Below are 22,032 nucleotides of genomic sequence, written 5' to 3'. Positions count from 1 at the left end.
GCAGTCAAACTTCCTTTAGCGAAACCTTTCACTCCTCCTGGTGGCTAATATAAACAAAACTCAATACAAAAAGAATCTTATTTCGGTTTGCAAAACCCTAAGAAATGAATTGCACCGTGCAAAAGTTCTGCCCAAGAGGTTTTATTTGAACGGTAACATCATAGGACGACGTCCACAACAGATGTAAAAGTTGCCGTGAGAAACAACTTCTAATTGGATGTTTGTGGATGTTTTTGAGTGATGTTGGACCATCATGTTGTTAGACCTTCATTTAACGTTGAAACGCCCTATTGGAACGTTGAATTTGTAAGACATGTTAAGATATGTCCCAGAGTCACTAAGCAGCCAAAGTGGCTGCGGAATAAAATGAAAGAAACCAATGAAATAAAGACTTAAAATAACAACAAAAATCAAAGAAACTCCTTTCTAATTTTTATCTTGCGTTTTAACTGACTTGGAAACGGTTGGTCATTCATGCGTTATTCAAGCACGTATTATTGTTTTTAGATACCCATGCACGTCAATAACAGCGACTTTTTTCCTGTTGTCCTACAAAAGAACGTAGTCAGGAGCTCATTACCTGATGCATTATATACGAGACTAAATAGTTTATTTTGTTGTGTTTTTTAGTTGGCGTCCGTTGAAAAGGTGCACGATCACGATTTACAGTGATTTTGGTCAGTGAAAAATGAAAATCCGTTGCCCAGCATAGATATTAAACATGAGTTTATTGTGTGCATTAACGCTTTCGAAGTCTTCGCAGATCGAGTTAGTTTTAAGATCTTTAAAGCTGTGAAGTCAAACGTACATGTTTGGGCTTTAAGCAAGTGGTGTACATTACCTGTATTTCTAGAAGAGAACACAAACTCCAGCTCCCAAGAACGATCACAGTTCAATGTCACGTTTCCCTTGCGTTTGATGGTGTGCGAGAACGCGCTGATGCAGAAGTGAAAACTGAGTAATAGCTCCAAAGAGGGGGATAAAGACAATTTATGGCCTAGTAATTTCATGCATGGAGGATCGTGAAGCTCCATCAGGGGTGGATCCAGGATTTTTCTTAAAGGTGGGGGGGGGGGGGGAAGGCACCACTAAGGAACTACCATTTTAACTACCATTTTTACGGTGTTTAACGTTAGATCTCCAACCTCGTCTCATGTTTTACTTCAACACCAATAAACCACAAAGTTTTTTTTTGTTGCAAAATACCTTTAGTGTTAGAAAGCCGCATGTCATCTCGGTTATATTCTCCGAATATCTCGCATATTAAAGATTGCACCGCCCTGAAACTTGGCGAGGCTTTTTGTATATTTACCTTCTTTTATTTCCAGTTTCTGGACTTAATGTATTGTATGATCGGTTTGGATTTCTATTTTTGAATGCGTGACTGAGTGAAAACCAGCAACAGAATACCGCATGTGCATTGTGACTCAGGAAAGCAAGGGTCTACGAAGTTGACGCTGTGTAGAGATGTGTATAATTTTCAAGGAAGGGTGGAAATAATTGGCAGTCAAACAGTAGCCACACCCCAGTGCCACCTTCTCCCTTGCCTCTTACCCCAAACCATAATCCAAAAAGCCAATCATCCTTTTACATCCAAATCATCCTTTCCTGTGTTGTAAGGGTCAAGGAACATCTTAAGAATCCTTAATAACATGTATAATGTATGTTTATTATATGGCTACGATAGTACGCGCGCTCTGATTGGCTGTTTTCTTGTAATGACCGGGGATTAGTCCCGAGTTCAAATCCTCGACCACGCTTGTAAATAGCCAACAGGTTTCCCTCCGGCCAGTTGGGATTCTTAACCATGTTAAGTTTGATTTAAATTATTTGTTTCAGGAATTTGCTCGGCCTCACCAGCATTAGTGCTACAAACACTGCCTAGGGTAAATAACGGAACTTTGTTTTTTTTATCATTTTTTTTGTTTTTAAATGTAACAGTTTCCACTGCAATTCTCTAATCTGCATACATTGTCCTATACTACTGCTATAAAAGCATTCCTTTAGCAGACACATGCTTGCTTAGTATATAATAATCAGGTATTATCTTTTCTTGCTCTCCAGCCCCCAAATGAGGAGTATTTCGGACCGCTAAAAAACTGCTACAAAGCCATATCAGACATAACATGCCTAGGTTCCTGAGCTTGTATAAAAAGCGGGGAATATACCGAGGCCCCACCGCAAAAGGTTCGGTCTGATGTTTTTACTGCTGGAAGTATTTTAACAAAAGAAACATAACATTTGAAAGTTTTCTAAAATGGGTACAGAAATTGAAACAGAGCAAGGGGTGTAATCTTATCGCTTCTGTGTAGTCTTGTCGCTAGTCAGCTGCTGTATTCTGTAACAGAGGTTAACGTGACAGACGCCCGACAGACGCTCGCGAGGATTCTGTGTTACATGAAACTGTAATTCAAGGCGAAAACGCTCAAAATCAAACTGGTAAACTGGACAGTAATGGCTGCCACACCTTCAAACAAGAAAAAACAATGTAGCTTAGAGTACACAAGCCCAAAACAGAACTTACGGTGTAATACAACTTGCAGTTTAACTTCACTCAGGCTAGACTACGAGCAGTCTCTTTTTTTCATAATCTGTCGAGCGTAACACGCTAGACACGAAAACCCACGCGTGTTTGTTTTAAGGGTTAATACCTGACCTAAGCATGGGTCGTTCAACATTTCTTTATCTAGATAAATTACTAATATTAATATACACAAACGCTATTCAATCTTGAATTCAGAGAGTGGATGCTTCATATTGTTTTCATAGGCTGTCTTATTAATAAAATTAGGCAATTGCGTTAATTGAAAAAATGGCATTGTTTATAACCAGCGAAAACCACATTTATCCACACGCACTTCCTTTAATGACTCTCCTCCGCAAAGAAGTCTGTTTATTAAATTATTTCTATTTTATTGTAATTCCCAACGGAATATAAGGAGGGAGACCACCTGGAAGACCTCGAGGGGAAATGCTGGATAGAGTGAATGATAGCGGTCCTTACGTAGCTCATGGCAGAACAGAAACAAACACCAAACGGAACCCTGTTGGAGAAGCAGCTATACTGACCTGCGCATTCACATGTTATGCATCCAAATTTGGTTGTTACAAAACCATGAGGGCAGATTTCAGGACGGCAACCAGTCTTAGGGCACCAGACTGCAGTAATCAAGAGTTATTATTAATAACAAATATTATCATACCTAAAAAAAACTTGTTTGATAGTACGTTTAGCCTGTATTTCGAGGCCCGTTTAAGCATTCCTCTAACATTCATCCGCCAACAGGCAAAAGGATATCGAATAAAACTTTCAACAAGCTTGCAAGGCGCCTTCAACATGTTTTGACAAATCCACCTGACAGTGTTCTGCTAGCTAAGGGGAACATAATATTCCCTTCGAAACCTTAATGCAGAGAAAATGGCCAAGATATTTGAAGCAATGTTCAGAAGTCCTCCCAGCTCAACCTCGACGTCGCCCTAAGTCCTGCCAATTTACTGCAGTTGACAAGTGCGAATTTAACCGCCATTTTCTACTCGAAAGAAGGCTAAAAAGCCGAAAAGGACAATGTGCCCGCCTGGAAAAGTACTATTTCTCCTTCTATGCAGAGACGCAGAGAAAACTGAAGACTTACAGTTCAAAGTCACACCAATTTCATCCCAGTAAACACCATACTCTTTAATAACGCTGGCCCTGAAGAGAAAGGAAAAAATAATGACCTCAAGCACGTTCCCTCACTGAGTTTGAACGCCCATGAAGCTAAAAAGCAACTTTGATCAATGCAATTTCAATATTCACGCAACGAACAAAATTTGTAATTTCTCTTTCTGGTATCAGGATCTGCCAAACTTTTGGCAGGGATTTTTTTTTTCTTTGCAAAATATTGTTTAGAAGGCCCAAACGTAAAACGACCCTAAATGTAATAAAGTCGTAAATGTAATAACATTTTGCCCTTAATGTAACAGTCTTAATGTAATAAACTGTTAAGAGCGATAATTAGGCCTAAAATGTTTATAATGTCATGCCCACGTCATCGACATATAAACTCTATATACACCTGTATACATCTATATACTTTTACATACACTCTATACAAACCTTATATCGACTTATATACACCTCTATACACCTTATTTACTCTCTATATACACTTATACACACGTGATATGCACCTCTATACACCTTATATACATCTACACCTAATATACACCTTATATACACCTTATATCAAGCGACAATGTCGCTAAAATTTCTCATAATTTTACATAATTTTGCGAATGTTTAGACAATCTACCGTTCAAAATCACTACCCAGTTTTGGGGTAGTGACGTCACTGCACGGCATTAACGGTCGGTCGAATCAGACGTTGCTGAGAGTGCAGCAAATTTGCGGATTATTGAACCGTTAACCGAGATGATCTGGGGACGTGGTCAGGTTGTTTTGATGGTGAGAACAAAAATGGCGGACATTTCACTCGTTTCGCCAGGAAGAATTAGGCGAACTATTGGCTAAAAAAAAGCAAGAACAGAGTGAAGATAACTCGAAGGGCGACATTTGCTATTTCGAGAATATTTGAGGAGCTGAACAACCCTTAAGCTTCTAAACTGGCCGATTAACCACAGGCGGCCCAAACTCACGTTGCAAGGGAAGGGTGTAAATAATGTAATTTACATAACATAGGTGACGCGCCGGTGTCGCGTTACAGGCGACCGTTGAACACATAAGAGACTTTGTATGAGAAATATATCACTGACATCTACGCACACTAAATAACGCTAAACCTTACTTTTTCGTAAATGAATTGAATAAAAAAGACTAACCTGCAATGTATTCCACTGCGTTTTGGTGTCTGTTTGTCGTTTTACTGTTTTTTTGGCTTTATTGCGTAACCACTGTTACTCCTTTCATAGAACGAAGTGAAGGCTGGTCACTTCGATCTGTCGGGGTCCTGGACCAGTCGCAACAAGAATGCCGTTTTTTTCGCCGAAATTCAAATCCGCTGCACATTTTTCAGCTCCGGCCTAAGAGGGAAACCTCTTCTTCCTCTCTGGGAGATCGGCTCGAAAAAAGATCCATAATTTCCCCATTAAATCGAGCCATTTGTGCCGGACTTCGAGGCACGTCTGGCTTTCGTCCAGTACCTGTGACCACTGTTGCGCCTACCAACTAATTTGCATTATGACAATCAGCACTTACACGACGGGTGACAGGGCGGAAATGACACGTCAACTAGTCCCTGGCACTGTGAAAAAGCGAGTGCTTGCACCCGTTGTGTAAGTGCTGATTGTCATAATGCAAATTAGTTGGTAGGCGCAACAGTGGTCACAGGTACTGGACGAAAGCCAGACGTGCCTCGAAGTCCGGCACAAATGGCTCGATTTAATGGGGAAATTATGGATCTTTTTTCGAGCCGATCTCTCAGAGAGGAAGAAGAGGTTTCCCTCTTAGGCCGGAGCTGAAAAATGTGCAGCGGATTTGAATTTCGGCGAAAAAAACGGCATTCTTGTTGCGACTGGTCCAGGACCCCGACAGATCGAAGTGACCAGCCTTCACTTCGTTCTATGAAAGGAGTAACAGTGGTTACGCAATAAAGCCAAAAAAACAGTAAAACGACAAACAGACACCAAAACCAGTGGAATACATTGCAGGTTAGTCTTTTTTATTCAATTCATTTACGAAAAAGTAAGGTTTAGCGTTATTTAGTGTGCGTAGATGTCAGTGATATATTTCTCATACAAAGTCTCTTATGTGTTCAACGGTCGCCTGTAACGCGACACCGGCGCGTCACCTATGTTATGTAAATTACATTATTTACACCCTTCCCTTGCAACGTGAGTTTGGGCCGCCTGTGGTTAATCGGCCAGTTTAGAAGCTTAAGGGTTGTTCAGCTCCTCAAATATTCTCGAAATAGCAAATGTCGCCCTTCAAGTTATCTTCACGCTGTTCTTGCTTTTTTTTAGCCAATAGTTCGCCTAATTCTTCCTGGCGAAACGAGTGAAATGTCCGCCATTTTTGTTCTCACCATCACCCTTCCCTTGCAACGTGAGTTTGGGCCGCCTGTGGATTAACTTGCAGTATCGAAGATGAACTTAACATCGATGGAGGTAAGCATGTTTTAGCTTGTTTGACTGGGAATTATTTTTGGTATCTCTTTGAGCAACTTTCCGCAATTACCTAGCACAATCGGAATAGGCCCACTCGTTCTTAGGTGTGCCACCAGAGGAGTCCGCAATCCAAATTTTCAGGTTCCTATTACCCATGCGCGCCACGTATGTTGGCCCTCTTCTTTTATTGCCACTATAAAGAATGAATGGATGCTATAGAAGCTTTCTGATCATGCCCGTTTGGACCTTCTCACACTTGAAATCTGTTCACGCGCATTTTAACCTTCTTTCACATGAAAGGAAAGTATAAACTTTAGAGCTAAAGCGTTTTGGCCTTTGATCAATCTCGCTTGCACTCCCTAATCTTTGGTTATTTCCAGTTACAACACCTGATGTTCTTCACTGGTGCTGGTAACATAATATTTTGCCAGCGACGCCTTTTTACAATTTTTGCAATTCACACTAGCCTCACCTGATGTGAATTTTTCCTGCTGGGTACTTCTTTGGAGACTTCCATTGAATTTGGAGATCAGTCCACTCTTTGCCAGTAGAGTTCATTACCACTTCATTCTGAAAACACGTGTTCGTTAGGATTTATTAGGGAGTTTAAGGAGCGACGCTAGTCAACCGGAAGTGAGCCTTTTTGTTTTTAACTTGCCTTGACCCTACCAATTTTTAATGCTCTGAAGATTTTTTTTTCTCTTATAGTGATGATTTGACCAAACATTTATTCAAAATCACGGCTGAAAAGTGCAAAAATACACTTCAGGTCGATGTGCGTCGCCCAAAAGCGTCGCTGCTCAAACTCGCTTTGGTGAATGGATTTCATATTGCCTTAAATTTTCATCCCGCATAGCTACGTGATCATCCTCGGAGACCCAGGGGCAGTCCGTCAGGTCGGGAGAAAAGGTGCGACGAAAGTATTCAAGCACGAGCGGAAAAGCCCCTGGGTACCGATTGTCACCGGACCATTTCCAAACGGTCAAGTAAATACTGGCTCCTGATTGGGCACAAAAAATGCTTTGTATTATTGTGCCCAATCGGCGAACAGCATCGCCAGAGTTCTTTTCGTGTGTTCGTACACGACGGCTATTGTCTCGCCGTACTATATATACGACGGCGACGGCAGCAAAAACGTCACTTTTTTTAAATTGAATTCGCGTTTCTTCAAACTTTGCGCGTTTGTTCTAATTCGCTGTAAATGTCAAACGTAGGCGAATTTTCCAGGAGTTGATTTCTTGGGGACCGCACCAGTTTAGAAGGAGAAAGAAAAAGTCACAAAAGTTCACTTTTGACAGCGGTGAGAAAGCGTGCTGACATATTATAACAACTCACTTACGAAAAATGGCTGTAATGTAAAAGAGTGGATTGTAATATTGCTGCAAAACGTTATGTACAAAGTTTCAACAGCGCCAAGCGCTATTCGATGTACAAGGTTATTGCCAGCAGTTTAATTTGCCTAAGTTTGAGCTTTTTAGGTATTAACTTTATGTGACTATGTTAATCAGTTCAGTTTGAGGTTATTTTCTTGATTTTTCCCGAAAAAGACCACCTCGAGTAAGCGACCACTCTGTTGTACACCAAGCCGGATGGTCAGTGACGAGAGAGTTGACTGTAATTTGATTTATGGAGTTGTGAAAAATGAAACTAGTATATGCGACTTACCATAAAAGACCGGTTTTTGTAATGACACTCTGCTTTCTTCACTCCCTGAGGCAGTGGTGCCATAAAATGACCACTTGGTTCATCTTCAAACTCGTTGTATACGTTTAAGATGAACCCCACAAACGTCTCTGTTTTATTTCCGGTTTGCTGGCCACTCAGCGAGACTGAATGGATGAAAGATAGGAAATGGAGAAACAACATCAATGAATGACATTGAAGGACATTGGGAAACAAATAATAATAATTATTATTAATAAATTAATAATTATAATAACTTTATTTCCAATATTTCCATAAAGGTGGCTCTTCACCTGGATGATAAAAGAAAATAAGTGTAACAAAAAACAAAACAAAAAGACTAACTATTACATTACTAGGAATTTAAAAGAAACTATTCTAAAAACTATGTCAGGATAACAATGCCCTCCTTCCTCAAAAATTTATGTATAATACAAAATAAAATACAATTATACTATGTACAGCTATGTTTTGTTAATTCTCAGTTTCCGTTACATAGTCAAATGTCGCTTTAGAAAAAGTACTAAAATCTGAGCAGTTTCTAACTAATGAAGGTGGTTTATTGAAGAGTTTAGCAGCTTCATCTTGGAACGTACTGGATTCCTTTGGTGTAACTAAGGATATCCCTAAACATAACCCCAGAGCCTTTCCTGTCACGTGGCCAGTAGCTATGCAAATTTATTGGAACAAAAGAAAGTTTTTACGTAAGCAAAAGGTTCATCTCCCACAGGAATGACAGCCGTTTCAATTGGGACACAAAAATAACGGAAGTGACGTCATGAGAAAACGCTCAATATTAGCCTTCAAATCAAGCTAATTTTCTCCTGTACCCACACTCCGAATCTTACTTAGGTGTGTAGCATCTCCCGTTTGGTAACGCAGATCATAAAGAGGCTGACCATCTTTGTCAGTCACGTTAAGTACATAGGGTGGTGATGAATCCTGAGGTGCAACTCCGGGATAAAAGTCCCTCTGCACACTTGGACAGGGAAGTCGAGTGTCTGCTTCGGCATTCTCAACGTAAAGCACACCTAGGCTCCATATAAGCCATGTTACTAACGTCGGTGTTGACATCATGCCGTTTGGCCTGCAGGTGAAAACAGGCGCTCGTACATTCAACGCTAGAGAGCTTTAGATTCTAGGACTAGGACGACTACGAGAACGAGATTTTACTAATACCAGAAACTCATAAGGGGATTCCAACCCCTTATGAGTGTCCGCTAATACTAAGTAGTGCGCGCGGGCGAACCAACATCATTTTGGCGGGAAAATTTGTGGCCATCGTCAGTCTACTACAAATTTTAGCGAGAATGTCGTAGTGCCGGGAATGAGTCATCAAATGTGAGACGTTTTATCATTTTGCTATCGGGAGAGAGCGTAACCTCCTTCAGTATAAATTAACCGTGATAAATTTTTTGGTGAAAAAAAGAAAAAAAGGAAGCTTTCCGGGGTGTTCTTTGTTAGAACACGCGCAAAAACTTTAAGTTAAATCTCGTACTCGCTCGTTCTCGTCCTCAAATCTAAAGCTCTCTACACATAGTTATTTGTTATACAGCAGTTCTTGATGTCGGGTAGTAGTGGGGACTGTGATTAGCCTGTTATCAGTCTGGAGAAATGGGATTTGCCCACAGGCAATGGAAGAAAAACGCCGAAATACGAATGGGACAAACCGTCCTTCTGTTTACAGACAAACGATACTCGGCTTTCAAAAGACAGGTAAGGAACTGAATGCCTTGCGTTATGGGAAAGGTAAGTACTTCTCATGAGTTTATCAGAACAGAAAATGAATTGAATTCGTTAAAAATTTCGAGTTTTTCATGTTCTTAGGCAATCAGCATGCGTTAACTAATTAACGCACGTAAAAGCACGAAAGGCAATTTTGCATATATCAGAAAGAGAATACGCAATCATTTTTGAAAACTTTTTCTTCAAAACTGGTTTCTGATACAGGCAGCAGCTTACTGCATGTACACATCCGGATATACGTCCCAGTTTATATTCTCATATAAATCCAAATTCATCGTGCAACGACGGCAAAGAAGTGTATTGTGATCCACGTGCAAAGTTCTGTTTTGCTAATCTGAGTAAATCTATGACACTCATTGCTTTTTTGTCATTCTAGTTGCCGTCATCTTTGCTTAAGCTCCCTAATAGCTCGACTATCACGACAACTAAACACTAGTTAGCTTCAGTGATCTTAGAAACTTGGTTTAAAAACTTCCGCAGAAAAAGCTTTTCCCAGCAAAAAACTGACATATTTTTCGAGATCTCCATCTATTCTACTGCAAAACAGGGCGAAATCATTGCAAATGAATTATACTGATAACTTACCTTCGAATTCAACAAGTACTAATAAAAAAGTTGTCTTCATGCACAACCTCGCCAATATAAGCTTGCAGCGAAACATAAAGGAAAGACATGCACAGCGGCACGCATCTCGACCCTCGTTCTGAAGAAAAACGCCAGACACCAAAAATCTGCAACAGGCCATTTTCTAGTTGCGTCAAGCCTCTGTTTCAAAGCGAGGATTGATCTGACACGTCGAACTACTACGATCTACAACTTCGAGCTACCTTCGACAGAACTTCGCCGGTCCCGATTTACTGACACTGTTGGAGATCTCTGGTTGAAACGCTATGCAATTAAGTCAAACTGGACGACTTTTTGATTTGTGGAGAAAGTGAATTAAAATATAGCGAACGGCGTTTCATGAGTTACTTGATAAACTTGTCTTGGCGCGAGGGCTCCATGATAAACTTTGCCGAGCACAAAGTTAAGAATCAAAATGAGAATCATCCCTCAGTTTCTTCACAGAAACAAACGTTTTTACGTTAAAATAATAGATAAAACTACGAGTGTAGCGTGAGATAATTAATTTGCATTTATTGGCAATGTACAATACTACACTACTACATTTCCTATCTTAAAAAAACAAAACGTGCGTTCAGTGATAGGTCACGGAAAAAAACATTCAAGTACATGACTACGTAACTAATTTTGGACTCCTGTGAAACTAAATATTTAAGTTAAAGAAATTTGTTTCCTTTCAATCACAAATCGGTGTATTTTGAAATAATAGATTATAACTGACGAGAGAGCAACTTTGCTTAACTGAATCAAAATTTCACTTCTCAACATACGCTTCAGTTTTGTGTCTGTTGAAATGATTATTTGCAAATGTAGCAAATCGGGCCTACGTTGTGCCAGCTATTATTAATATAGTTTGAAACTGAAACATTTTCTAATCCCGCTTTATTTTAATTACAAACGACAAATGGTTTTATTTTTTCAAGGCACCGAAAACTGGAAGATGCATCGAAAAAGAAACGTGAGACATTATTTCCTCAAGGGCTAAAAACGAAACAACTCGCCTTCGTCTCGCCCTGATGTGTTTTGTAACAGATCAGCCAAAAGCCAGTAGCAAAGGGAAAAGTCTATTTCTACATGAAATTGTAAAGCAAGGCGATCGCAATGAAGAGGAGACTGGAAAACTGGACAGTGATGGCTGCCACACCTGCGAACAAGAAAACAGTTGTAGCAGGGATCAGAGGCAGAACACGCTCAAACTAGAGGTCAAGGCGTAGGATCTGATTGCATGCGGTATGCTGGAAGACGTACAAATAGTACAATATTGCAGACCGCGACAATTATTGCATTTCCGATTGAAAATCAATGGGTGGAAAATAAGTATCACACTAGTCACATAATGGGCACCTGGTGATTTCTTTTAAAAAAATCCTTAACAGTATTAGATTCTGGTACCTACCCTTCCCCTAATCAAAGCTAACACTTTTTAACTTCTAATTAAGAACAAAATGTTGCGTTAGGAGCGGGTTGGATGGGCACAGTTTAATCCCAGAATGGTACGTATTTTTAAAGCTGCGCTAAGGGGCTTATATAGAGTGTTTTCACTCACGTGGCCAGCATCTATGCAAATTTATTGGAACAAAAGAAAGCGTTTGCATAAGAAAAGAGTTTAGCTCCCAGAGGATTGGCTTGGGACATCAACATGGCCGCCGTTTCATTGTTTTGGGACACCAATATGGCCGCCGTGACGTCATGTGAAAACACTGTATATCATAAACGCTTAAGTTTTCCAACAGGGTTGCGCTGACTACCTATTCACTGCGCACGCAGACGATATGGACAGCACCGGCGTTATCCAATAAAGTGTTAGGCTCCTTCTGTTGCACCAGCATAAGGGTGCCTTGTGAAGTTGATTTGTGTTAGACGGTCTATTTTACATGACACACAGTGTTATGACAGAGCAACACCTTTTGATTTATCAAAACGAAGGCCGCTTTGATATAAGACCCAAACTAGGGACCTCCTGGGTATGTTTATACCCCACTTGCACATTTCCCATAATGCACCTTATTTGCATAAGCATTGTTTTCAGTTTCTCATGGGACGGCTGTAATACACAGGAGAAATGAAAAACAAAGGTTATGCAAAGTGTTGGGTGCAAATGAGGTGCACTATGGGAGATGTGAAAGTGGCGTATTATGAAAAGCAATGTAATTCATCTTCATTATTTTTTACGCCGGTATTTTCAACCTTTATGATTGTTAAATATCCACGGCTAATCACCGATGCGCATTTCACTCAGCACTCACCTGCGCATTCACATGTTATGCATCCATATTTATTTCTAGCAAGACCGTGTGGGCATCCATCAGGAAGATAACAACCGGGCGTAGGGCACTCATCTGCAATAAATCAAGGGCAAAGTATTAGCTTAAGACTCAAAATATTGCGTTACCCCCATAAGAAAACGCGCCTCACGGACATCTCTATTACTGACAGTCCACTTGGTCCCAAAGGTGCTAATCTTCATAATGATCCCGTGGTCTTGACAGATCAGGCACCAGGAAACGCTATCCACCGGATAAATCTCTCACGAATTCGTCCAATTCTCGCACCGGGACGAGACTGAAACAATACGCTCGCTTGGCCCTGTGAAAATGTTGTCTGTAAAGTTTTTAATGTCTTTTAACACTGGGCATGGCTTTTTTTACAAGAAATAAGAACAAGCCTTCCTACTCAACCTCAACCCTACTCCACGTTTCATCAATTTAAAACAGTTTCATTTTCGTCAAGCTCTTCATTGCCATTTTTGCCTTAGTGCAGGGAGATCAAACATGATACCGAAGACTTACAGTGTAAAGTCACGTTGATTCCATCCCAGTAAACACCGTACTCCTTAATCACACTGGCCCTAGAAGGAATACGATCCAGACTAAAGTACATACACACACTTGGAATGCTTCAGACTGACTAACGCCCAATAAGCTCTCTGTTTTTATTTTATTTTGAAACCTGTTATGAGCGGGCGGACACTATGAGGCCGCAGTCGCTGGTCTTTGCTATCGGCTAAATCACGCAGGTTTGTTTTACAGAAAAAATAAAAACTTGGAAGGAAAAACCAGGCAGGGGAGGCTTCTGTTTAGTGTAAGATGTCCGTTTAATCAGACGGTAGAGTGAAGAACCCCCTTCCCTACTCCCTGACTCTTTTATCTGCCCACATCTCTTTTCGACGCCCCAAGATCTAAAAAAGCCTGGAATAGGCTACTTAATGAGCTGCCCGCTTTATACAGGTTACCGCACTAAGCCGCGATCTGCCAAACTTTTGTTCGCGACATGTTGTCAGTTGTGGTGGTGACAACCTTTGATTTTATTTAAACCAAGATCTAGAATTTGTTAATATTTTAAACACTTGGTCATCGGTAATGGTCCATCCCTGTTCTCCTTATTCTTAACGTCTCTTCACTGCATGGTCTCGCCGGCTAGTTGTAACGTTCGTCACCAACCTTTTACCCAATTTAATCCCGCAATACTCACCTTATGTGGATGTTTCCTGCTGGGTACTTCCTTGGAGACTTCCACTGGATTTGAAGGTTAGTCCACTCCTTTGCAGTAGAGTTCATTACCACTTCATTCTAAAAGAAAAACAAATACACACGCAAGGTAGTTAGTCGCGTTAATTATTATTTTGAAAGGAATTTGTTAAAGATTACTGCCCACATCCCTCTGTGTCTACATCTCCCCAGTTGAGGTAATTTGGACCCCGGGATAGAGAGGGGAAGCATGACATCACGTTACCATGGTAGCAAAATTTCTGGATCACACTAATATGAATGAAGCTTAAGCAACAAAGGCGGCGACGGCAACGAGAACGGCAAAAAAGCAATAGGTTTATAATTAGCAAAACAAAAACCTTTGCACGTGCATCAAGCTCTTAGCTGTCGTTGCACGATTCCTCATTTCTCGCGCCCGCTTTGATGGAGTAGGTGTCAACACAAAAATTTCCTTTTCCTTTTTCTAAACTTTGATATGGTACTTTCGAATTCAACCCCAGAAAATTAAATGAAATTGAATAAGATCGATAAAGTCTGAAACAGTGCGAGTTCACTTTTTAAGTGACGTTTTCGTCATGTTGTCATCCAAAAATTTTGCTACCATGGTAACGTGAGGAAAAGACTTCTCCTCTCCATCCGAGAACGTTTTGCTTATGATCATTCTGGGCTTTGGAATCCTGGACTCAGCTTAAAGAATCCGGAATCCCACTAACGATTGAAAATCAAAATCCATTTTCCTGTGACAAGGAATGTAGATTGCTGGAATCTGGAATCAATGCCGTGGAATCCAGAATGCAAGACTGATTATCTTATATATGGGGCGATCTATAAATCATGTTCACTTTGGTTATGATTAAACATAGTAGAATGTGAAACCAAACAGTAAAGTATTAAATACAGACCAGAGCGCGGTTAAACGGAGAACTTAAGATTGTCTGGTCAATAATTTCAAGCAAAACATTCGCAAATTAAGGCTAGTTTTATCACTACAAAAGCCCCCTAGTTAAATCACTAGAATTTATGTTGCCAGTTGGCTAGTAAGCTTTGACCATCTGTAATGACGACATTTTCGGTGCTGTTTACAGTGCCGGATCCAGACCTCAGGGGGGGAGGCATCCCGGTCATCTCTTAGATAAGGGGGGGACGGTCTCCAAGGAAAAATTTTGCTGCCCTTCGGGCCTCAGTTTGGTCTTAAAATAAAGAGGTGGGGGAGAGCCCGGACCCCTCCCCTGGATCCGTCACTGGTTTATACCGGCGAATGTAATGTGTGCGACTTACAATGTAAGACCTGCCTTCGTAGTGACATTCCTCTTCCTTTACCCCCTGAGGCAAGGGTGTCACAAAATCTCCACTTGGTTCATCCGTAAAGTCGTTGTATATGTTGATGATGAACCCCACAAACTTCTCTGTGTCATTTCCGGTTTGCTTGCCACTCAGCGAGACTTAAACAGTGATGCAAAAAAAAAAGATCAGTAATATAGAAATAATAGGCCGCTTCCGAGTTCCGAGAACGCTCACTTTCAAAGTGAGGCCAAGTGCACAGCCTCTCTTGTGACGATGAGTTTTATTTGTACGAGAATGAAAAATGATTTCCATATCAAAGGCTGAGCACTTAACCTCGTTTTGATACAGAGGCCTGGGGGAACTCGGAAATGGCCCATTGAAGGAAGTGAAGAATCGTAACTCTTACAGGAGCGTTCCTGAACGAAAAGAGCATGAAAACTGGAGGAAAAGCGATTAACTACGAGCAGCCTCTTTTAGCCCGCCCCTTTTACCTCAACCCCCGCAACACGGAACGCAAAATCCAAAGACGGATTTTGTCACACAGAATCCTTGTTCTTCGCGGGTTTCAATCAAACAGGTCCAGAAATGGAATCCGTAGACAACGAGTAGTCCCCATTTCCCTCAGGGATAGTAGAGCGAGCGAAACGCAAGCGCGCGTGAGAATCACCCCACGCGAGAAAGGCGAGACGCGGCGGTGAGAGAGTAAAACGAGGGACTACAGACAAAGCCCAAGCTCTCTCTCCCCGCCGCGTCTCACCTTTCTCTCGTGGGATGATTTTCACGCGCGCTCGCGTTTCGCTCGCTTTACTATCCCTGAGGAAAAATGGGGACTACTCGTAGTCTATGGAATCCGTTACTGCTTTTGATTGTGTCTGGATATCTTACTTGTGTGTATAACTTCGCTACCGATGAAATGAAAATCATGAAGAGGCCGACCATCTTTATCAGTCACGTTAAGTACATAAGGAGGTGATGAATTCTGCGGTGCAACTCCGGGATAAAAGTCCCTCTGCACACTTGGGCAGGGAATACGGATGTCTGCTTTGGCACACTGAATGTAGAGAGCAGCTACCATGCTCCATATCAGACATGTTCCCAACGGGCGTGACATTTTAGGTCCCCGAACGATCCTGTAGAAAAAAAGGTCCTCAGAGTCGACACCTCACAACGTAGCACAACGCATAAATCACGACTTGTGCTTTTGCCTGAGTACTACTTTTAATTGATTAACCTACTCCTGGAAAAGAAAAATAAAACAGATTCTTGCAATAAAAAACAGACCCTTCCAGAACTCTGGTGTACAACCCGGCATACCTAATTGAACGAAATTCGATTAAGCTCTGTTTCAACGCTTGGCTGATTGCGAAGCCATAATATGAAGAATTTTGTATTCTTATGCAAATGTAAAACTCGTTTTCTGACCAGAAAGGCTTTGCACTTCACATCGCGTTTGATTGAGTAGTAAATTGGTACTTTTAAAAACCACAGCAACGTTAACAAAGACGTATTAGTTCAGCTTGACCAAGCTTACTGGCTCCTAAAAACCTAGCAACCACCTCCAGGGAATCCAAGCCAGTAGTGGATTCTGGATTCCGCGCCGTTGATTCCGGATTCCGGATACTGAATTTCCAATACTTGGATTCCGGATTACTTGGTCTGTATTCCGGATTCCAAAGACCAAAATCCACTCATTCTACAAGCGAAAATTTCCCGGATTCACGAATGCGGTTTCCCCGTATTTCATGGGGCGAAACCTTTTCCACTAATAATTCAGCCACAAAAAGCCTCAAAGTTTTTCAGCTGGCAGTGACAAATGGAAAAAATTGTAAACAAAAGAAATCGTTTTTTTTAAATACATTATTAACCCATCTTTCATCGACTCAGGTGTTCGAATTAAAATGCAGTGTAAGTCCTTTGCGGACTGGCCCATCAACATAATTTTCGGGAATTGCTGTTTTTTCTCATTATTATTTTTTCCCCTTTAATGATTGCAGTAGAGGGTCGATGCGGGAAAAAAATAGAACTGCCTGTTTGTTTATTGGGCAACTCGCACGATTTGCAAGTTCGTATTTACTTTGATTTCTTTTGAAGCATGATTTCTCCTGCATGTAGATTCTTTCGATCACAACTTTAATCGAACCTGTTTCCCAATTAGTTTCAACACTTGTGCTAAGCTAAAAGCTTGAGACTTAAATAAAGTTATTATTATCAGCCTCGTCAGTAAATATGCAGACTAGTCTACCTCCGTCGACAGTCGCTTTAAATTATATGTGTTGACGTATCAGAATAAGTAAATTTTGTAGCGATTCACGTCATTGTTCGCGTTGTTAGTAAATAATACATGTTCAAGATTTATATATGTGTTACGGTATTTGTAATTACCTGTATATGTGTAACAAAATGCGAAAATCAGCCTAATCTTGCAGTCTCTCCACAAGTTCAATATTGCGTGACCCCACGTAATATGAGCATTTATGCAAATCTGCTTTGAAGCCACCTGAAGTACAATGACAATTTCCATTGAAAATACGTATTTTATAGCGATGTCAGCAATGGCCGTACTGGGTAACTTGTGGAAGTAGCGAGGTCCGTAAAAGAACGAGCAAGTGAGGATCTGTATCATAATAATTTGCGTAGTGGCTGAAATTTGTAACATAGGTTAAAATATTAAAACAGCAATTTAAGGGGTTTCATTGATTGTATCGAGTCTTATGTTTTATTTAATACAGGATAATATTCGTTTATCTTCTGATGATCAATTTTTCGTCGACTAGCAGCATCGAAATTAGGGGTTATCTAAAAAAATTATTGGTTTGTAGAAATATTCCAAAACTCTCGCAAGGTTTTACCAAGCAACAGAAAGAACCCTGGCGAAGAGGTCCTTGCTCCTACCTCGACCCCAGGGTCTTCTCGTTCAGTTCCAACATGGCGGCCGCCCGAGATACCCTGGGGACGAGGTTGGTCCTTGCGAGCGATAGCCTGCGAACAGGCTCGCTGTTTGGGGTAAGGGTAAAAAAATCGCGAGGAGAGGGAAGGGAAAGGGTGAGCCACCCCTTCCCCAAACATCATGAAAAAGCCTGTTCACCGGCTATGCGAACGAGCATCTCTGGCTCTCTCTTACGACACAGGCTCTCACTGGGCAGCTGGGGATTTTAAAACGTGTCCCTTCTTGTGCCAAATTTCTGGATCACAAATCTTTAAAATGCCAGAGATGGAACGAACATAACAAAAACGGCGAGGCTTCCATTTTTAGGGACTTCGCACTCTAACGGTGTTTGAGTGCCTATGTCTAAATGTTGGCTACATATTTAAGAAAAAGAGCGGAAATAAATTAAACGAAAACAAGAGAGGATACGAAAAATAGTGCCAGACTGCCCACTTGTATAGAGGGATGAGGAGGGGAAATCTAAGATTGCTTATAAATAGGGCGGATAACTTTGCTACTCTAAGTGAAGTAGGGCTTTTTGTACAGTGTTACGGTTAACGGCGGTTGCATTTAAGGCTTATCAGCGGGAAAATAAAAACTCACGAGAAGTTTTTCTGTATTTTGTCCAGTGAGGTACCATCACGTGTAACTAATAGTAACCGGTCTTTGCCTCCATTAATGTTTGTTCCTTATTCTATATGTTTTTAGAAAAAAGAAAGCCGAATTGACGACAGTCACTTCCAATAAAATTCACAATAGAAGTCTTTTAGTAAATAAGCAAGGAATTGTGATGTTTCACATACTAGGCAGGTAAACTGTTTTTATTTTTAAAAAGAACTTGGGGCAATCAAAGAAGACAATGTTTTTGTTCTTCTGGAGCAAAAGGAAATGAAATTGCCTTGTTTAGACATCTGCCAGCCGACACCGATAGCGCAAAGTTTATTGCCTTGTTCTCGTCCTTTGCAAACTTTATTTTTAGAAGTGTTGTTTTTTGTTGTTGTTCAAAGTAGGCTAAAATCGAGACAATGACGAAATGTTTGTCTCAAGAGCCGTGTTGCACTCTTATCCGCTCATACCTTACGGGCTTGTGTAGGAAGGTCCACGTTAATCAAACTAAAAGATAGGCTACACCTTTCCATCAAAGAACGACTGAAGAACAAAGTTCACCCTTTTAGATACCATCACCGCTAATCCAATAATTCTCGTCTGTTTATTACTCGTCCAAACGAAGCTGACGACACAGGAATAGTGTTAGTCAGTCCACACGCTGGTAAAAAATGTGTAGGCCATGAACGCCCACCACAAAAATTAAAATGGATTTAGGAATTAAATTACTTTGCTGTTTTGATGCCCCAGAAAGTCATTAGTTATGTTTACAGTGCTTTAGTTCCAAAATTTCATCTAAATATTTATTATTTGTCAGGCTGTTAGGTCTTACGTATTAGATTTAGTACTGCATCACAAACACACGGAATCGGCACACCGTGACACAAAAAATACACACACACTTGTTAGCTTGGATTCATTTTCTTGCAGTGTCGTTTAGTTACAATAAGGCAAATATGTTCCTTCGCTGAATTCCAGGCCGGGAAACTCTTAGGAGCTAGAGAAAAAATCAATGAGAGGAAATTAAAACTCCGTTTGGAAGGTAATTAACGAACAAGGTAAGTTTTACCGACAGTGTTTTAGTATTTCTTACCATTAAAAAATATGCCTGAACAGTTTGCTTTAATTGTGTCGGCAGAGTTTTCATTCGTATCACACATAAAAGAAATTTACTTAAAGTAGTCGGTTTAGTTTAGAAAATTAATCTTCAATGGACCATATTTAACATTTAATCTACGACATTTTGACCTGTTAAAATGGCGAAGTGTTTTATTAATAAGAACAAAAATTAGCGATAAAAACGCGACGTTTCGACGACAAATAATGTTTAATTAAAGGTCAGTCCTATTTTTTTAATACTCATGTATTAAACCTAAAGTGCTTTACGAAATCTTTGGTTACACTAGAATGGAAGTGAAATTTTCAATCGTTATAACATTTCTTTAAGTCATTATCCAAGTGTTTGAAATTTACGAATATATAGACGCACCCTGTATAATTGCGGATTAGCCGCCCCAGCTGATTGTATATCAGCAGCTCTAATGGAAGCTAATGGCGGTTTCGTCCCCAAAAAGTCATGAATATTAGATTTAGTCTGTAAAAGACACGAAAACTGTGAAATAAATGTATAATTGATATACCTAGCACTGTAAAGTTTATTCATACTCAGGTTAACCGGTACCCTGGCTCCAGAGTTCCGTTCTCGAAATACCTAGATAGTTCGTTGCTTCAGGTAGATACGAAAAAAATAACCTCTAGAACCCAAAGTAGTTAACTGGCGCTTTCAATTATTTTTTCTGCTAATTTTTTCATCATTATTTCCAAAAAAACAAAGTCATGAGTTATCTCTGCAGAAAGGACTTCTTGAGCTCATTTTCGTTAATCGTTTATTTGTGCGGATTTTTATGTTATTTTTCATCATTGGATTCCAAATCCAATAATTAAAACAGGGCCTCTGTTTCTTATTGGCCAGAAATTTTTTTTTCTGGCCAGTGATCAGAAGCCTATTAAATCGACTCCTGGTTCTGCAAACGTAAGTTCCCGGATGGGCTCTCCCGTTTTCCTTAGGGGTTTTTAAAAATTCGCCCGTGAAAATTTCGTCCCGGTTTGCTGCCCATGGACCTTCGAGGATGGTTTTATGAATACACCACATCGCGTGCCTTTGATGATCATAGTTGAGCCACGCTTGATTGAAGGGTACCAGATGATGCCCATGAGCTGTTTTCTGCTAAGTGTGATACAGTTAGCAGCAAATTCCCATGTGGAAGCGATTGCTTTTAAGCTTAACTGACTTTCCCTTCGTTCGCCTTGCGTACGTCGTATCATTTTGTTCACGTAGACGTAGAAATTTCACACTCTTTGAACCGTAGGGCTGCATCTCTCAGCAAATATTAAGGCCTAACTCTTGCAGGAAAGACCTTAATGTCTTGGATTTGAGATAGGACAAGTCTATCATTAGCACTGAATTAGCAGAATCAATCGACCTTTAATTTTAATAAGCTTGGCTCTTAACATCTGAAAGGGCTACTTCTTGACCCATGTCTAATTTAATTCATTGCCGAGAATTTAATTAACTCTTTAAAGGACCGCCTCTGCATAATTTCCTTTAATACGTGATGAAATTTTTTAATAAGACTGGCTGAAAAGTTTTAAAAGTTGCCTCGTTATTGAAATATAATTAAATATTTTTTCCCTCGCCATTCAAAATAAGCATTCTATCAAAAAGGAAACGAAATTTTTAGTATTAACTGATCTTCCTTATGTCAAATTCCTTCATCGATGGCTGTCGTCAAAATGGTCGTCTTTTCTATCCCTCGCCACTACTATCATATTCACAGCACATAGGAAAGAATACCAGTCAATGCACAAGTACTTCAGTCTCCATGAACGCTGCCAGAGGTATTTTTCCTAAAACGTAAGGTGCGAGTCCTGTTTATGTAGCTAGAGGAGCGTTTTTGGCCACCGCAGTCTTTGCAGGAAAAAACCAATCATCGGCATTATTTTTGAAAAGCAAACGAGACCAAAAGAAACTGCCGACCATTAAGTGGGATTTGAGTTTATAATCCGTTATTTTCACAAGCCATCAAAACATCTTTTTATTTTATCATGTTTTTTATAGCTCTCTGCAGGTAGAGATTTGGAAAGGTTACCGTTCGGTTTTCCTTTAACAGGATCGCAAATTGAGTACATTAAGTGTTTTACCGATAACCACCAAAGACCATGATTGTTTTTCATCTTCTTTGGCCCATGTTTATAAACAAAAGGATAATATTGCAAATGGTCTTTTAATTTATTTTTTTGAAAGATTAATTTCTTTGCTCCGACATTTTTATATATTTTTATTTCGGTCAATTTTATCCTAAATACTGCATGATTCACTGCTCTGAATTTTTACTAAAGACAGGTAAGTTCAAGGGTGAGAAAACTTCCTCCTTCCATCCGACGGGAACCATTTTTCTATTATCTACTAGAAGCCCAGAATTCCTAACTGCAATAAAACTAGTTGATGTAACTTGGGACGATAGATCACGATAAAAGGTATTGTATGCCGATTGACAAAAAGCGCTCGCGTCG

The 22,032-nt window shown here is 40.3% G+C and overlaps 3 protein-coding genes across 3 annotated transcripts in view; all 3 read right to left on the bottom strand.

The window, feature by feature from the left end:
* The window catches only part of LOC140947303 (uncharacterized), a 3,767-nt gene extending 3,680 nt beyond the window's left edge, over positions 1 to 87 (bottom strand). Inside the window, exon 1 of the mRNA XM_073396362.1 lies at positions 1 to 87. This exon is cut by the window's left edge and continues 428 nt beyond it. The gene's annotated coding sequence lies outside the window, so the exon portion shown is untranslated.
* Positions 88 to 2,393: 2,306 nt separating this feature from the next.
* LOC140948152 (uncharacterized) lies at positions 2,394 to 10,230 on the bottom strand. The gene is made up of 7 exons (XM_073397375.1): positions 10,117 to 10,230; positions 8,634 to 8,872; positions 7,751 to 7,931; positions 6,575 to 6,694; positions 3,633 to 3,691; positions 3,070 to 3,159; positions 2,394 to 2,467 (listed from the first exon to the last, which is right to left on the bottom strand). The coding sequence occupies exons 2-7, from the start codon at positions 8,860 to 8,862 to the stop codon at positions 2,394 to 2,396; spliced, it is 753 nt and encodes a 250-aa protein (XP_073253476.1). The 5' UTR covers positions 8,863 to 8,872; positions 10,117 to 10,230.
* Positions 10,231 to 11,116: 886 nt separating this feature from the next.
* Positions 11,117 to 17,391, bottom strand: LOC140948167 (uncharacterized). Its single transcript, XM_073397389.1, has 7 exons — positions 17,310 to 17,391; positions 15,813 to 16,057; positions 14,922 to 15,085; positions 13,627 to 13,724; positions 12,945 to 13,003; positions 12,402 to 12,494; positions 11,117 to 11,299 (listed from the first exon to the last, which is right to left on the bottom strand). The coding sequence occupies exons 2-7, from the start codon at positions 16,036 to 16,038 to the stop codon at positions 11,226 to 11,228; spliced, it is 714 nt and encodes a 237-aa protein (XP_073253490.1). The 5' UTR covers positions 16,039 to 16,057; positions 17,310 to 17,391; the 3' UTR covers positions 11,117 to 11,225.
* Positions 17,392 to 22,032: the final 4,641 nt, after the last annotated feature.

This window comes from Porites lutea, chromosome 9, assembly GCF_958299795.1.
Source record: "Porites lutea chromosome 9, jaPorLute2.1, whole genome shotgun sequence".
NCBI lineage: Eukaryota > Metazoa > Cnidaria > Anthozoa > Scleractinia > Poritidae > Porites > Porites lutea.
This window is presented reverse-complemented; position numbering and strand designations above follow the sequence as displayed.

Excerpts from the sequence above, each read along its gene's own strand:
- LOC140948167 (XM_073397389.1), bottom strand. The coding sequence starts at position 16,038 with ATGTCACGCCCGTTGGGAACATGTCTGATATGGAGCATGGTAGCTGCT. Across the intron at positions 13,725-14,921 it reads ACGAAGGCAGGTCTTACATT|AATGAAGTGGTAATGAACTC; the intron begins GTAAGTCGCACA and ends TTTTTCTTTTAG. Across the intron at positions 13,004-13,626 it reads GCAGGAAACATCCACATAAG|GGCCAGTGTGATTAAGGAGT; the intron begins GTGAGTATTGCG and ends TATTCCTTCTAG.
- LOC140948152 (XM_073397375.1), bottom strand. The coding sequence starts at position 8,862 with ATGATGTCAACACCGACGTTAGTAACATGGCTTATATGGAGCCTAGGT. Across the intron at positions 7,932-8,633 it reads GGGAGATGCTACACACCTAA|TCTCGCTGAGTGGCCAGCAA; the intron begins GTAAGATTCGGA and ends TCATCCATTCAG. Across the intron at positions 3,160-3,632 it reads AATTGGTGTGACTTTGAACT|TCTGGTGCCCTAAGACTGGT; the intron begins GTAAGTCTTCAG and ends TGATTACTGCAG.